General features: G+C 38.3%; 1 protein-coding gene across 4 annotated transcripts in view; it reads right to left on the bottom strand.

The window, feature by feature from the left end:
* Positions 1–15,924, bottom strand: part of CHID1 (chitinase domain containing 1) — a 1,907,544-nt gene that overhangs the window by 36,401 nt on the left and 1,855,219 nt on the right. For 3 of the 4 annotated variants that reach the window (XM_044082893.1, XM_044082890.1, XM_044082891.1), the window contains one exon: positions 831–873. In XM_044082893.1, the coding sequence (XP_043938828.1) occupies positions 831–873 (43 nt within the window). Of the gene's footprint in view, positions 1–830; positions 874–3,117; positions 3,174–15,924 lie in introns of all 4 variants that reach the window. The other variant, XM_044082892.1, reaches the window with a different exon arrangement.

The following is a 15,924-nucleotide window of genomic DNA, read 5'->3' as shown; positions in this document are numbered from 1 at the left end:
GGAAGATATAACATAATAGCTAAATTCTTGCTACCTATTTTTGTGGAGGCAAACAACCATTTGCGCAGACAGGAACCCATATTCAGAAAAAGAGGCCAGATCACTGCAGGATTAGCCTGGTTGATAAACTGACTCTCCTGGTCCTCTCATACATTTTGTGACAATGTCTGCTTACCTTTTGATGGAGGTTGGGAAGGGACAGACAGTCATCCAAAGATGTCTGCTCCTTCATCTGTCATTACATTAGCAGGCATGGCAGTTTAGCACACTGGGCTAAGGCTAGAAGTTGCTACAGGCTTTTATCCATAGTCCAAGAAATTATTCCTTCAACTTCCATTTGCATGCTGTGTGACTATGAGAAAGTCCCTTAACGACAGTGTTCATGGGTCACCCTGAAAAGGAACAATTGTGCTGAACTGGCGTATCCAGTTTAATAAATAAATAAATGAAAAAAATGCTTGATAATGCTCATGTTATGAAGGCATCTGCAAGCTAAACTGATTTAGAAGGAAAAAAAAAACAGAGCAAAGTTGGCATTCACAAGAATGCCACCCAATTATTTGTGATTTGAACTCTGGGGGCTAGAAGCCATTCTCTCTTGTGGTTATCTAATGCTAAAGAGGGTGCCAGTTTCTTCATGGGTGGAGGTACAGGGATTTGCTCCTTACTTCTGTCTGACTAGCCAGAGAACTGACAGGAGAATTAGGACCAAAGAAACAACAGTTTGATAAAAACAGCATTGGCATCCCACATGTTCCTTTGTTATCACACAATAATAATCTTCACAGGTTATCATACAAACAGCAGATTAAAGTAAATCTATCCCTTACCTTAAGTGATGGATAAAATACAATGTGCTTCCCTCCTTTACTCCTGTGAAGAAAAAAAAAATGTGAATCCATTATTATATGCAGCACAAAAAGAAGCAGTAGGCCATACATAGAAACTGTGTAAAATTCAACAGTATGTAATAGTAATAACAGTATTATATCAGCAGAAAATATCGAGTTTTTCTGGTGTCATTCTAAGGGGATTCAATATTTGTCAACTTGGGAGGACATGGATAACAGCCCAGGTTGTTTTACCAAGGATGGTCTGCACCTTTCACCACTAGGCTTCTGAATAAAACTAATGTCTTTCGGCTTTTCCCAGTTAGGGGTCGCCACAGCGGAACTCCAGTCCGCTAATGACTGGCAGTGGATTTTTACGGTGCCGAGTTGCCAGCCCGACGTCCAACCTTCAAAGAAGGCACACCCATTCATGCTCGCACTTACCTGCATGTCTTTAACGTCACTCGACCGCGGGGTGGACATGCAGACTCCACACAGAAGGCGCTCCAGATGAGAATCAAACGGGAGAACCTCTTGCTGTGAGGCGACAACGCTATCTGCTGCAACACCGCGGCCTTTAGCTGCCCCATAGTACCTTTTTTAAGCAATGCCAAATTGACAAACCTACCGACATAGCAAAATCAATTCAATTGAACCTCAAGGTGTTACTGCTGAACACCAAGAGCCTGCATACAAAACTACACTCCCTCCAAGCCTTCTTCACATGCAAGTACAGTTACTGAGACATGGTTTAAAGTATCAGAGAGTACCCCAGCAGTGCAAGCTTTCAGTGCCTACCACACTTTTAGTCTAGCAGCTACACAGACAAGGCCAAAGGTGGAGATGTCTCAATATACATCAATAACAAGCATACCTCTAGGGTGGTCAAATGGGATGACATGCTGAAGTTGCACCGTATGCAGATCACAGACAAAATCCTGTACCATATCCTAGCAAGCTATAAGTCACCCTTCATGTCACAAGAAGTTCACAACGCATACTTGGACCTACTGGAGACACTTACCATCCAACCTAACACCCTACTCATTCTAGACTTTAATTACCAATCTATAGACTGGGAATCCTACACAGTCTCAAAGCTATAGGTACAGAGATTCTTGGACTTTGTAAATACAAACACCCTTGACCAAACAGTGAATACACCCATTAGAGTCTCCAACATACTGGACTTTGTGCTCACAAATATGGAAGAACACTGCATCCCCACCAATATCTTGTTCTCCCTAGTAAGGTCTGATCATAAAGCTGTTTCCTTCAAAATCAAAATCAAATCCATAATCCCATTAAAACTAGTAAGAGTTAGGAACTATTCCAATGCAAATTACCTTTTATCAAAAAATGTTATGTCAAAATTCAATGCCTCTCCAAACCCTGAGAGCACAGCAGCCTATGCTAATCTGTATAGAGGCTGCTGTACCTACCAGACGTAACACCAGGACTAGCCTGGGAAACAAACCCCCAGTGGCATCCCAAATTAAACAGGATATACAACAAAAGAAAAAAATTATGGCAAAAATCAGGAAGGGCAATTCCCATAAAGCTAAAAGCTCTCTCATCAAACTAAATACGCAACTAAGGGCTAATAAGGTCAAGCAAAGCCAACTTTGAGGTTAAGATAGCCTTCCAGGTGAAAGATAACCATAAGGCCTTCTTCATCAATGTCAGAATACTCAAGTGCAGCACACAACAATGTGCTTGACTGGTGTTTAATGATGTCACATTCACTGAGCATAACGATATAACAAATCGGTTTAAGGAAAAATTCAGTTCCAACTTTATTCCCCCTCATCCCCATCCATCCCCAAAAATTACCCTCTACATAACCCCTCCAACTATAGCTATACAGCATGCACTGGCTGCACTCACTAAATCCAGGAACACGGGCTCAGCGGGCCCTGATAACATCCTCTCCCTATCCCTATTTAAGTGCAACTTGGACCAATGGATGGAAAATCGAAAATTCCCTCCTGGTCTAGCACCTATGTCTCTGATGGACTGAGACAGTCAGTAAATTACCCCATATACACGTCAAATTTATGAGTCACATTTGGGTTGCATGACAAGGCTTATAAGGGCCCTGGAGGTCATTAGCCTAGTATGCACCTATAGACCTATACAACCATGACATCACAAACTGCAAGGAAATTGGAAGTACAGTGACAGGCTTGAGCAATCCTTCACTTGTCCCTACCCCCCTACTCCAACTAGACAAACATATCAAATGTGCTACAGAGAATGTCAGTATCCTGCACACATTATTACTTACCAAGTAATAAGGAAAAGCAGTAAACAAGGAGCCATAACAATGGCATATCTAGGTCACTGCAAAAAAACAAAAATGCACTATTAGGAAAAGTAAGCATAATCCCAGTGCAACATGAAGGAAGCAGAAATGTGAGAGCACTGGCTGGATCTAGAGGCCCTTGTGTGCCCCACCATTCAAACAAAGACAATGCATGTGGTGCAAAGCAAGTCTACTGTAACCAGCAGGATGAACAAAGCCATAAACAGAAACAGCTGTAAGCACAGGTTGTGGAGCAAAACATTATTCGTTCGAAATACACTGATGACATTACGAAATGCAAGCAAGAAATTTTTGCACAGCACTTGGATAAACATATTTTTCCCCTTACACACAACCCAATGTGTTCAACTGTAAATTACTACAATACCTGCATTATCAGTAACATCAATTTTATATATATATATATATATATATATATATATATATATATATATATATATATAAACCATTAATAAAACATAACAGGAACACTCGAATGGCATTACCAAACACAGACAGTGCCTCAGTATACCAAGCCAATAGAATGAATAAAACAAATTAATTCAAGTGCTAATGACCTAAGAAGTGATGCAATAACCAAAATAATACAGATTATAATACATTATTAATGATAAAAGAACTAAAATATACAATACAACAATGAGACTGAACAAGTAGGACTTAATGGATTGTTTAAAACCAATAACATCAAAGACCCTGTCAACCACTTTGGTAAGGGGCTCTGTCTTAGAAAAGAAAAATTGTGACAGATTCTTGAAACCTCAGACCACATTGAGGAAGAGCTTAGAGCATGAGGAGGCCAACAGTCTCTTGAGCAAAAAGGGCTGGGCCAGATAAACCAGATTCAGAACTCTGTACATGACACATAAGTAACTTGCACTGATAGCCAGTGCATATTCCACAGAATACGAGATATCACCCCCCCCCCAACACAATCTGTACCTGAGTCACAAAGTTCTGCACAAATTGCATGTGGGCAGGACAATATCAGAATGCAAACCCTGCAAGGAAACCACAGTCAGAAAAGTTGGACAGGCAAGCAATAACATTTTAGTGCACAGAAACATACTGATAAGCTGGAAACTCAACTAAAAATGCAAAGGCAACTCTCGTGATTCCAGAAAATAATAAACACCTGATCCCAACCAGTTAAGGAGACCTATAAACAATGCTCATGTTTGGATTTTGATTTTATAATGAATAAGCAAAAGCAATAAGATCAACTAAAACACTGGCATTACAGTAGCACCAGGGATGATAGTCAAGACTGAATGACAAAGTGTGCAGTCCCTGTAACTTCAAAACAATGTATAAGTTCTCAGGCATGAATTAAACCTTCAGAGTAACCCAAGTACTTAAATGCCACTTTGTTACCAGAGCAGCCTGCTGAAGCAGAGAAAGCGCATACACTTATAAAACCAGTGCAGCAACAGATAAAAGTTCATATCAGTTAATGTAAATCAAAGGGAAAATGGCTTAATACAAGTCCAGGAATGTGAAGTCGGCCTTCAGATACAGATGTAGGCTTTAATGAAGTTAATGTCACTACAATTTAAATGGAAGAAATACAACTATAATTCCTGCATAATAGCAAATGGCAATGGACTGCAACGCATATAAATGAAAGTGCTGAGGTGTAACTCATATTTAGAAGCAGTACGTACAATAGAAAGCTACGCAGTGTGGCTTTCTGTTCTGTAACAGTTGAACAACAGTGTCTATCTGTGTATATATCTATATGGCACTTCTGTTTTCATTACAGTTTCAACATCTCTGAGAATTTGAGTACACTGCCATGGTATGGATTCACTTCAGAATGTCGGATTTCCAGAACTTCAAATTTCATATGGTCCAGACCCATACTATTGAAGTTTTGAAATCTCGAAACTATGAAATGAATCCAAAAAAAATACAAAAGCAAGTTTCTCAATGTTTTTGCAGGGGGCAAGGCCCCCACACCTACGCTACCTAAATATACCAATTCCGAGATTGCACTACAGTGATGAAAAAGGAAATCTCCCATTCCGCGCTGTATGCAGATCTCCATTCAGAATTTCAAGATCTCAAAACTTCAATCATATGGTCTCGACCATATAAAATTCAAAGTTTTGTACATTTGACATTTTGAAGGGAACCCCATAGCACATATATGCATACATATGGATTACTGACAGTTTGAAAAGGTTCCTTTTAATCAAATGAAAAGGGATCGAGGTGGTAATGTCACTTGAGCTTTGTTTTTTTTTTTTTTGTTTTTTTTTAATGATTATTTATTTATTTTTTATTTTTTTAGATTCATAGGATGGTACTATGCTACTGACCCAGAGGCCCTTATAATCCTAGCCAAGTATTTCGCTCATGTTCCCTCAAAGTCAGCACCTGTTTCCCCTGTACAGCAGGGGCACAGGTGGGATCCAATGGGTATATTTTCTGTTTCCCATCCAGTCATCCAGGTTCCTCTTAAAGAGGGCTAAAGAGGTACTCTGCTTGACTTAGCATGGAGTAAGTTTGTAGGAATGGATTTCAGAAGCAGGAGTATTTCTTTGCATGACTGTGGTATTATGCTTACATGAAAGTGCTTTTACTTTTTTACTTTTTTTTTTTTTTTTTAATTGCTTTAAAAGTATATTCCATCACCACAAAGTAATACAGATTACTGCACTGTTTTTTAATCTCACAAGTGGTATATACAAATACCACAGTGCTGGGGAATGCAGAGGGGTTTGACATCCTGTAAAACCTTTTTTTTTATTATTATTTTTTTATTTTCAATAGTTCAGAAGTCTAAGCCACCCCCCCCCCCCACCCCCCACCCCCGGTTTTCTGACTCCTGGTCTTTTTGCAGCTTGAATATTTGTAACAGAAGTGTATGTATGTATGTATGTGTATATATATATATATATATATATATATATATATATATATATATACATACACACAAACATATATACACATACATACATATACACACACATTTCTGGTAGTACATCAATTTGAGTTTTAGATAAATGAAACAGAAGGTGGGGTTTAATACTTAACTCTTGTTTCCTCGACTATTTTATAAATGTTTAGTTTGTAGCAGGGAGTATGTGTTTAGGAGATAGTCTTGTGATTGTGGGGGTTAATTACTTACTTGGGAGGCCATTTTTTATTTTTGCAGTTATTTCTACCTTTTCTCCTGTGCAGTAGTGCAGGCAATGGTGATTATTTCCTCCTTGAACTGCTGTGTGGTCTTGGAGTTAGAGTACATACATAAATAGCAAGAGTAGCATGAAGGGGCTACAGACACACACACAAACTAAATATAAAGCTACTTACCTTAAGCCTGGATCTTAAAATCATCCCATCAAGAAAGATTCTGAGAATGAATGTAACCTTAATACCTATGCAAATGCATAGTACAATCCCACTAGTGGACTAATAAACAATCAGCTTGCTTCTTTGATCTCTATATGTAAGCAAGCATATTCAAAAACATACATACACATGTATGAGAGCATTTAGGCATGCACATATGCAAGAAATGTGTGCCATTTGGGGAAAATGTTCATGTTCCCCTATGAAAATTGCAAACTTGTATTTATATTCAAAACAAATGCTAAATGATATTTGCAATAAATATCAGTTTTGAGTTAATTTCCAACACAACTTGGGAAAAACTGTCAAGGAATCCCTCTTTCCTGTTTTGTTTAACATATGGATTCTCTGAGTGGTATAGGAGTTGGGAGCATAATTTTAATGGCAACCGTATCAAGTATCTTCTAACCTAGCTTAGTTCACCGAAAGGATAACATTATGAATGAGGCAATAATTTGTTACCTGCATGTCGATGTAGCAGGACAACATTCCGAAACCACCTATTACTTATGTGTACCAGGTTTGAGAGTACACTACTTTACAGAAAGGGAAGTAGTTGTCCCTATGTAGAAAAGTCAAAACTCTATACAGGGAAAATTACCTCCTTTCACCAGCATCTGTCTTTATGATCTGTGGCTTGGCAAGTTGAAAACTGGGGTACTTGATGAGAAAAAAATCAATGTAGATGTGTGCCTTGAGAAAACTGCCTAGACATGTACAAAAATATCTTATGAATGTATATCACAATCTACTGTGGACTGTGACGTTTAGTTGGTTAACAAAAGTCATTTGCAGGACATTCTGGGTAAAGACATATTACTCAACATATATCTAATTTGTGAATTTTGATAAACCTACAAATTAAACAGAAAAGGTATTTTATGCATTTCTGACAATACAGGTAAAGATCAATTAAGATATTTGACTTTCGAATGCATGATACAGAACATTGTTTTATCACACTTTGTGCCGCAGGTACCTTAAACTGCTCAACTTCCAACTGTGGATGAATTTACTTTGTCTGCAACTCTGAGTCAAACAATGCTTTGGAGGTAAGCGTTGATTAAATGCAACAAAAAATTAGTGGGGGTAGAGTGCTTTACAGATAAAAAATATTTTTATACAACAACCCCAAAGGAATGAAAAAGGAATCTTGCTGATAACATTTATAAAGGTTATTCTAGTAAGGAAAAATAAAGAAGGTATTAAATGTGATTAGTTGGTTTCGTAAAAGGCATGCAAATGTACTGAATCACTTCAATGACTTCTTAGCAGCTCTCGATGCAAATGTGGCAGATATATCTTCAAACTATTTTCTTGGTGCAAATCCTTATTGCAAAAAGGTCAACATTTTCTACATTGCAGAAAGAAAATGACACCTCATTTAGTTGCCTTCTGCATTAATAAACCATACATACAGCTTAATGTTGTAACTTAAATAAGCGGAATCGGACAAAGCAGCAACAGCACGGACAGCTTAATTTGTTAAACACTCAAAGATGGTAGGAAAACTTTTCTTAAATGTCACAGCTGGGTCTGTAAAGTTTTCTACTTCTACAATAGAGTACCAACAAATAAACTCCCAAAGCACAAATTAAACTTACTGCTTATAGGAAAAAACACTCTCTCTGAAGAAAAAAGTGCTCTTAATACCCAGTAATCCTATAATCCTTAAAATGTTAGTAGCAGAATCACCTTTCTGTTTCCAGATAACTATGTGAATGTGCTTTGTGTCTTAATTTGAAATGATACATTTGCCCCCCTTCTGTTGCCCTCATCAGCAAAGATTTTTACAGACTGAATGTATACAAATGGTGGGTGCTGCTTACAAGATCTACTACAGACCAGCTGCAGCTTCCTGAATCTGGCTCATTCTCTGTTACCTCTGAAACAAAATGGCAAGCTTGCCTTAATCTAAAGTGGAGTCAGAAAATGGCGGTTACTGTTTAATCAGAAAGTTATAAAAATGCCACTGATGTTATACCATTATTTCTATTAAGACTGAAGTGAGGTAAACTCAAAATCTACAAAAGGCTCTATATCCAAGTTTTCCTCTGATATGCCATTGTTATAAATAAGAATTATTTGTGGAATATGTGTACAGCCATTTAACAACTGCTGAATAAAATGTTCTAAACATGTCTGTAATTTTAACGCAGATGATTAAGACTGTCATCTATAAAAGGGCTTCATCCTGAAGTCCCAGGTTTGACTCCCCCAACTTCAATTTTAAAATATGCAACTCTGAGCAAGACTCTCAATAAAACAGTGCTACTAGGTCACCACTGAGAAGAGACACTTGAGGCTAGTGGGCATATCCAGTGAATAACTTGAATTGCATAAATATATTAAATGTTTATCTAGCATATTTGTTCATATATGTCAGTGGACAGAAAGAAATAAAGTAAACAGATCTGTGTCAACAGGACTACTTGTGTAACATACCATGTTTCATAATGCTGTTAATATCAACATTATAATTAAAATTTAACAGATAAGAACTGAACCAGAACTGTATCATCTGAGGCCCTAACTGTCACATAGGAACACACACAAAACTGTATTCAATACACAATTTCTTCAGTCATACATTAACACTTAGTTGTGGGCACAACAGTGATGTTCTGAATATCCTATGCACTAATGCTGAAATTCCCATCCTTGTGGATTGTCACTCTTGTGCACATGTAAACCATCAGTTTCTGTCAACCCAACAGATGTCGACGTTGTGCCCATTTGACTACAAATAATAAAACCATATAAGCAATATATAATTTTTCTATATCTTAAAAAAAAAAATATATATATATATATATATATATATATATATATATATATATCTATATATATAAATGTGTGTGTGTGTGTGTGTGTATAAATATGTATGTATATGGGTCTATGTTACATTTCAAATAATCGAAAATCAAAGGAGCGAGACAACAACACCTAAATGATAAAAGAATGAACATTTATGCAAGTCAAAACAGTGAAACAACAGCTGTTTGAAAAAAACACAAAAAGTACACCTTCTCTAACATTTTTGTAGGGTGGCAACCCCCCCCACCCCACCCCCCATGCCTAGTTTAGATGTTTTCTGTATTTATTTGAGACTGTCCTGCAATGTTGTTTTAAAATATTTCCTGCAATTTTGAACTCTGAAGTAACTGTGTCTGTTTGCCGAGTATTGTCTTGTTCTTTTATTTATTATTAAATATGCTGTTTGTCTTTCGGCTTTTCCAGGTTAGGGGTCGCCACAGCGGAACTACGGTCCGCTGATGATTGGCAGCAGATTTTCACGAAAGCTGAGGTACCAGCTCAACGTTCAACCTTCAATGAAGGCACGCCCATTTATGCATGTCTTTCAAAAGCACACCCAACAGCGAGGAGGACATGCAGACTCCACACAGAAGGCACTCCTTGCACTCCAGCCAAGAACTGAATGGGAAAACCTCTTGCTGTGAGGCAACAACGCTACCACTGCAAATATATTTAAACCTATCTTTGTGGCTGATATTTCTGAGACATATTTAAGCTTTCAGAGTACTTGGATATGTATTTGGTGGTGACACTCTACAGGCCACTCCTATATAGCGCCTTGCACTTGGTCAGACTACCATTTGGATAATAGTAACATTACACAGTAGAATTGGACTCCCTTTGTTAAAGACCTTAAGTAGCTTATAAAGAGTTGGCTGGTGGCAGCTGGTACCACATTATAGTCTGGGCAGAAGGGTGTATAGCTAGTAAACCTGTTCCAGCCTTCCCTTGGTTTATGTGTGTGTTTGTGTATAAATCAAATCCAAAATGTGTGTGTATGTCAGCTACTTGGGCAGGGCCATGAAACACTGGTTGGACAGAGGGGGTGCTGGAGGTCTTAGCTTGGGCATTCGGCTGAGATCTTAACCCTACAGCTGTGCCAGTGGGGAGTCTTACTGCGGATCTGGAGAAAGAGGGAGAAACCAACCCCAGAATGACTGTGATCTCTGTGTGCTCTTAAGGGGAATTGTTCTTTACTGTGTGTGTACTTGTAATCCTCCCATTCTGTATGTCTCTCACTGTTGCCAGTGGTGAGGATTGAGACTCCTTGATTACTGGGCCAGTGCAGGGGCATCACACATGGTATCCTCTTGTTAGGAGAACACAGATTAAAGGCTGCAGGTCACATCAGGGCTAACCACTTGATACTGTAAAAAATGGCTTTTGGTGATTTAGTCATGTTGACTAGTTATAGACAAAACAGGGCCATGGGTATTTTCCCATTGCTAAGGGGGTCAAGGACCTGGACTATTCCAACCTACATAAAATACTCATGTAAATGGTGGCCTACAAATTATATATACCAACTCTGAGATTGCACTACAGTGAGGAAAAGGGTACATTTCCCAATCGTCTCCATGTAGACGCTCCAAGCTCTGTGGAATATGTGCAGCTGCTGTTTCACTGTTTTGAACTTCGGGAAGCTAAACTTTCGGTCTTATGCCATTTTGGTGTTGTCTTGCTCCATTGATTTTTGATTATTTGAAATATTAGTAATGTAACATAGACCCATATAAAAATAGGTACATATGAATTGATAACATGGGTGCTGTTTGGAAGAATATAATTCAGGCTACTGCAGTCTGTTACCCAAAAATGCCGAAAGCTAAAACAAGCTTATGTCACTTATCCTAAAGTGTAGTGATTTTTGGATGTGTTACATAACTTGAGACTTTAAAAGTAAAGCCTCCAATAAAGGAAGTCTGGGGAGGTTTGCTCCAAGGGCAAAAGCTCTACTGTACATTTGAAACTTTCAGAGATATACTGTTTAACTACATTCCAAATTTCAAACAATTTGCACTGAAACCGTAACAAATTTGCTTCATTTATTTATGTATTTCCATTTGCTTAACGGGGAAAAGAACTGATCACAAAGACTGATTATAGGCCCTGTCAAAGTGAACCAGGTAAGAAAATGTGGGGAAAAAATAATAACTGAGCAGCAAATGCATGAGTAGAAACAAAAGAATAAAGAAAAACTGAAATAATCACATTTTATTTAATCGACAATGGATTACTTGAATAGGGAACACACAAACCTTGGGAAGTCATTAATCAAAAAATGCATAACAGCCAAAGCTGCAAAATACAAACATTAGATTTTCCAAGGGACAAGTCCCCCTGCACCTCAAATGTGGGGGAAATCCCCCATACCCTGAAATATATATATAATTATTTTAAATTTAATAGCACATTACATAAATCCATCACCTCTAGTTCCAGAAAATTCTACTCTGTTTCTGCACATTTTGAACCTGTTTCTTGTCCTCAGTAGTTTATTTATTATATTGTTTATTTTACATTTGTTAACCGGGTTAGTCCAGCTGAGCATTCGCTCATTTTCAGTGGAGACCCGAGGAGAAAAGCTCCGCAATCAGTATTAACATTTTACATGAAGTCAGCAAGAAAATTGCATTGACAGCTAAAACAATTAGAGAAACATAAAATAACATAAACTTAAATATAAAATAGAAAAAAATAGCATTTTGCAATAAACTTTGAGAGAAAACGGTTGGGTACAAATGTTAGAGATCAAACTGCAAAAAGCATTTACAAGTAATATACAGAAAATCAGTAGAGTACAATGTCAGAATTTTTACAACAAAAACTTAGGTACAATGTCAATGTAGGGAAAACATTGTTCATTATTTCTAAGTAGTTATATACAGTATAGGTACATATGGAGTAGTAAGGTAATGTAGAGGTACAGATGGAGTAGTAAGGTAATGTGGAGGTTAAGCAACGAGACAGAGAGGTAGATGGATATTAAGACAGACAGTGGAAGAGAAAGGCGGGATGAGAGACAAGCTATGGTTAGGTAGTTTCAGGGAGGATGACTACAATGGCAGGACCATTTATTTATTAGATATTCCCAAGTGGCTAGTTTGAAATGTTTTGTTTGGTTAAGGGACCTAATTTCTAGGGGTTTACTTAATTAAAAAAATCCCAAGTACTAAAGGTTAGCAAATGCTTTCAAACCGTAAACTGAAGCCCTAAGGACCGGCCAATATTTCTTCACCACTTCACATATCTGGGCATTATCTGGGAGCACGTCAGCATAGCTGATGAGAGCCCTATAGAAGTAAGCGTTGTTTTAAACTGTGAAATAAAAAAGTTTTGTGGTTTTAATGAGACTTGGACTAATGAAAAAGGGCTTCAGTTTACAGTTTGAAAGCATTTGCTAACGGCATCAATCCTGAAGTTTTTAAGGGAACTACTAACCAAGACTACAACTTAAGAGTGAAAGTAAGTTAGCACAGCTGACGAGAACTCTATGAAGTAAGTTCTGTCTTAATTGCTAAACAGACTTGCTGTTTCACTATATTTCTGAAAAATCTTGGAATGTATAATTAGTTTCAAGAAATACGTACATACACCTGACACACTGTTATTTGTGGAGACTATTACAATACAGTGTTTCAGCTTGGTGGTGCATAAATTCTCTTCCCATAATTTCTAGGGGTAGTTGGTTCCAAGTTGTGGCAGGGTTATAGTTATAAAGTAAACACCCTGATTTGGTTTTGGGTTTATAGATCTGTAGGAAGTCTTGGTCTGAGCTATGTAATGCCCTGGTTGGGTAATATTTAGTTATAATTGATTGAAGGCAAGGGCAGAAAGATGGTAGATAGAGGATGGAGTGGATAATTAACAGTTGCTGTAGTAGCAGCAAATGAGGGAATTCAAGCCACTGCAACTGTTTAAGAGATAGGCAATGGTGTGATTTGTAGGTTTGGTTTGCAGCAAATCTGGCAACTTTATTGTATGTAGTTTCAAGTCTGGTTATGGGTGTGGTGTTAAGATTTGTGTATAACTGAGAGCTATAAAGGAGGGAGGGAAGAAGAAATGCATGGGAGAGAGTTATTCTGACTGAGTTGGTTAAATGTCTTTTGTTTCGGTAAAGGAGTCCGAGTTTCTGGTGAGTCTTTTTGATAGAGGTGGTAATATGGACATTAAATTTAAGCTGATCATCTATTATGGCTCCTAGCAGTTTAGTGCTAGAGTCAGCGGTAATGACAGTGCTATTGCTAGATAGGATGGAAAATGTTGTTTTGAGATTGATGAGATTTTTTTGGGAGGAAGAGTAGGAGCTTAGTTTTCTTAGGGTTGAGAATTAATTTGTTATCACAAAGCCATGTCTCTATGGTGTTGAATGATGCTTGGGTAGTAGAGTGGAGGTCAGATGGATTGTCAGCAATTGTGATGGCTGTAGAATCATCAGCATATTGTACAAGTGTGGAGTTGGGACAATAAGTGTAAAGTAGGTTGGTGAAAATATTGAAGAGCAGTGGCCCCAGTATGGATCCTTGGGACACCCATTGGGATGCTTAGGGGGGAGAAAGAGCAGAGTGCCATTTAACAGCTTGTTGACAGTTAGAGAGATAGCTGGAAAACCAAGATATGGTGGGAGGACAAAATCTTAGATGACAGAGTTTGTCTAGGAGGAGGGGATGGGAGACAGTGTCAAAGGCTTTGGACAGGTCGAGGAAAAGACATGAGACTAGTTTATTATTGTCACGGGCCAGTGATACAGTATTAATGAAGGATATTAGTGCAGTTGTACTGCCGTGTCTGGAACAAAATCCATGTTGTGTGTGTGTGTGTTTAGAAGGTTCTGTTGGAGAAGGTATTGCATTTTCTGCTTGTGAATGCATTTCTCAAGAATCTTTGAGAGGGGAGACAGCATATCAATTGGTCTGAAGTTTGATATATCAGAACAATTACCTCCTTTATGTATGGGTAATGTGTAGAAAGTTTTCCTGGAACATATGATTCAGAGACAGATCAGTTGATCAGGATGGATACTGGACAGGCCAGGGGTTCAGCAGCTATATGTAGAAAGTAAGAGGTAGGTTAACAGCTGAGGGGAAGCAAGGTTTGAGTTTAGACAGTAGAGATTTAATATATTTAGTTGAGACAGATGTAAGAGAGAAAGAGTTAGAGGGAGAAGGAGGGGAAGATGAGAAAGTGGGGTTTTTAGTATGTTTACTAGTGGGGAGGTCATTAATTACGGTAGTTATTGAATTAATAAAATGATTGTTAAATTCAGTGGCAGTTTCTTCAAAAAAGTTTTATTTGGGCATGGGTTGGGAGGGAAAGGGTTTCCTGGATACAGTAATATGATTGAGTTCCAGAATTTTTTAGGGTCAGATTTTAGGGTAGTGGGAGGGTTTGCAGAGAAGTTGATCCTGTCTTTGTTGATAATTTTTTTCTTTGCTTTCTAAGTTCTTTGTAAGTCTGTAGGAGAGAAGGGGTCTTTGTTTTTTGTCCATAATTTCCATATATTGTCAAGTCTTTTCATCAAGGCTCTAGTATGTTTGGTCAGCCAAGGAGCAATGTTTGCTTTTATTCTGATAGTACGGAAGGGAGCTAGGGAGTTGAGGATGTTTAGAAAGGTAGAGTTGAAAGAGTGGACAGCTTCATCTAAGGGGAGTGTAGTGAGATAGGACCAGTTAATATTAGAGAGAGAGTCTATGAAAGAGTCTGGACTAAAGGATGAGGTTTTGCGGGAGGTGATAAACCTGAAAGATCTGGTGAAATGGGGAGTGTGTCTATTTACTATGATAGGGCAGTGGTCACTAAGGGAATTTGGTAAAGTGCGAGGGTTGTGGTAATTTTGGGGATGAGACACCAAAATCCAGTCCAGGAGAGACTGTGCCAGGTGTGACTTGCTAATATGGGTAGGGGAAGTGATTAGTTGCTCATATCCATGTAGGTTGATACAAGAGGTCGTTTGGGGAGTTTGAATTGTAAGCCAATCTATGTTTACATCCCCTAGAATGCTGGCTTCATTAAGGATGGTCTGTGAGAGGTAGTGTAGGATGTTCTCCAGTATACTAAGATTATCACCAGGGAGGATGTAGATTGCTACAACACTTATGGTGGTAAAGTTGTTAAGTTTAATATTGGTAAGTAGGAGTTCAGCTGTAAGAAAAAGTGGGTAGAGGGAGGTTTGGGGTAGTTATTGAGAGGTGGTCACGGGAGAGTATGGCTACCCCTCCTCCTCTTTTCTTTTGTCTATCAAGTTGTAGGATGTTATAGCCAGGTGGAGTAATTTCACTATCTCTATTATATGGTTTCAGCCAGGTTTCAGTTAGGGTGACTATGTCAAGGGTATAGTTAGCTAAACAGGCATGGAAGTCCTGTACTTTATTTACTACACTCCTAAGGTTGACAGAGCAGAAAGATACTTGCTTTTTTAAGGGGGTGAGGTTAGTAAATGTTTGTACAAGAGGATTATTATTTATGGTAGGTTGGGAGGAGCCTGGGTTAGGATGGATGTCTCTTGATAGAAGTAGTGGTTTGAAGTAGAATAAGTGTTTAAATGGGGAGACATTCTTTTTCTGCATTGATGTGGTTGGGAGGGAGGGAGATAAT

This window comes from Protopterus annectens, chromosome 9.part0 (assembly GCF_019279795.1).
Source record: "Protopterus annectens isolate FY-2018-M chromosome 9.part0, PAN1.0, whole genome shotgun sequence".
Lineage (NCBI taxonomy): Eukaryota > Metazoa > Chordata > Ceratodontiformes > Protopteridae > Protopterus > Protopterus annectens.
Note: the sequence above shows the minus strand (reverse complement) of the source record. Positions and strands in the feature narration are given on the sequence as shown.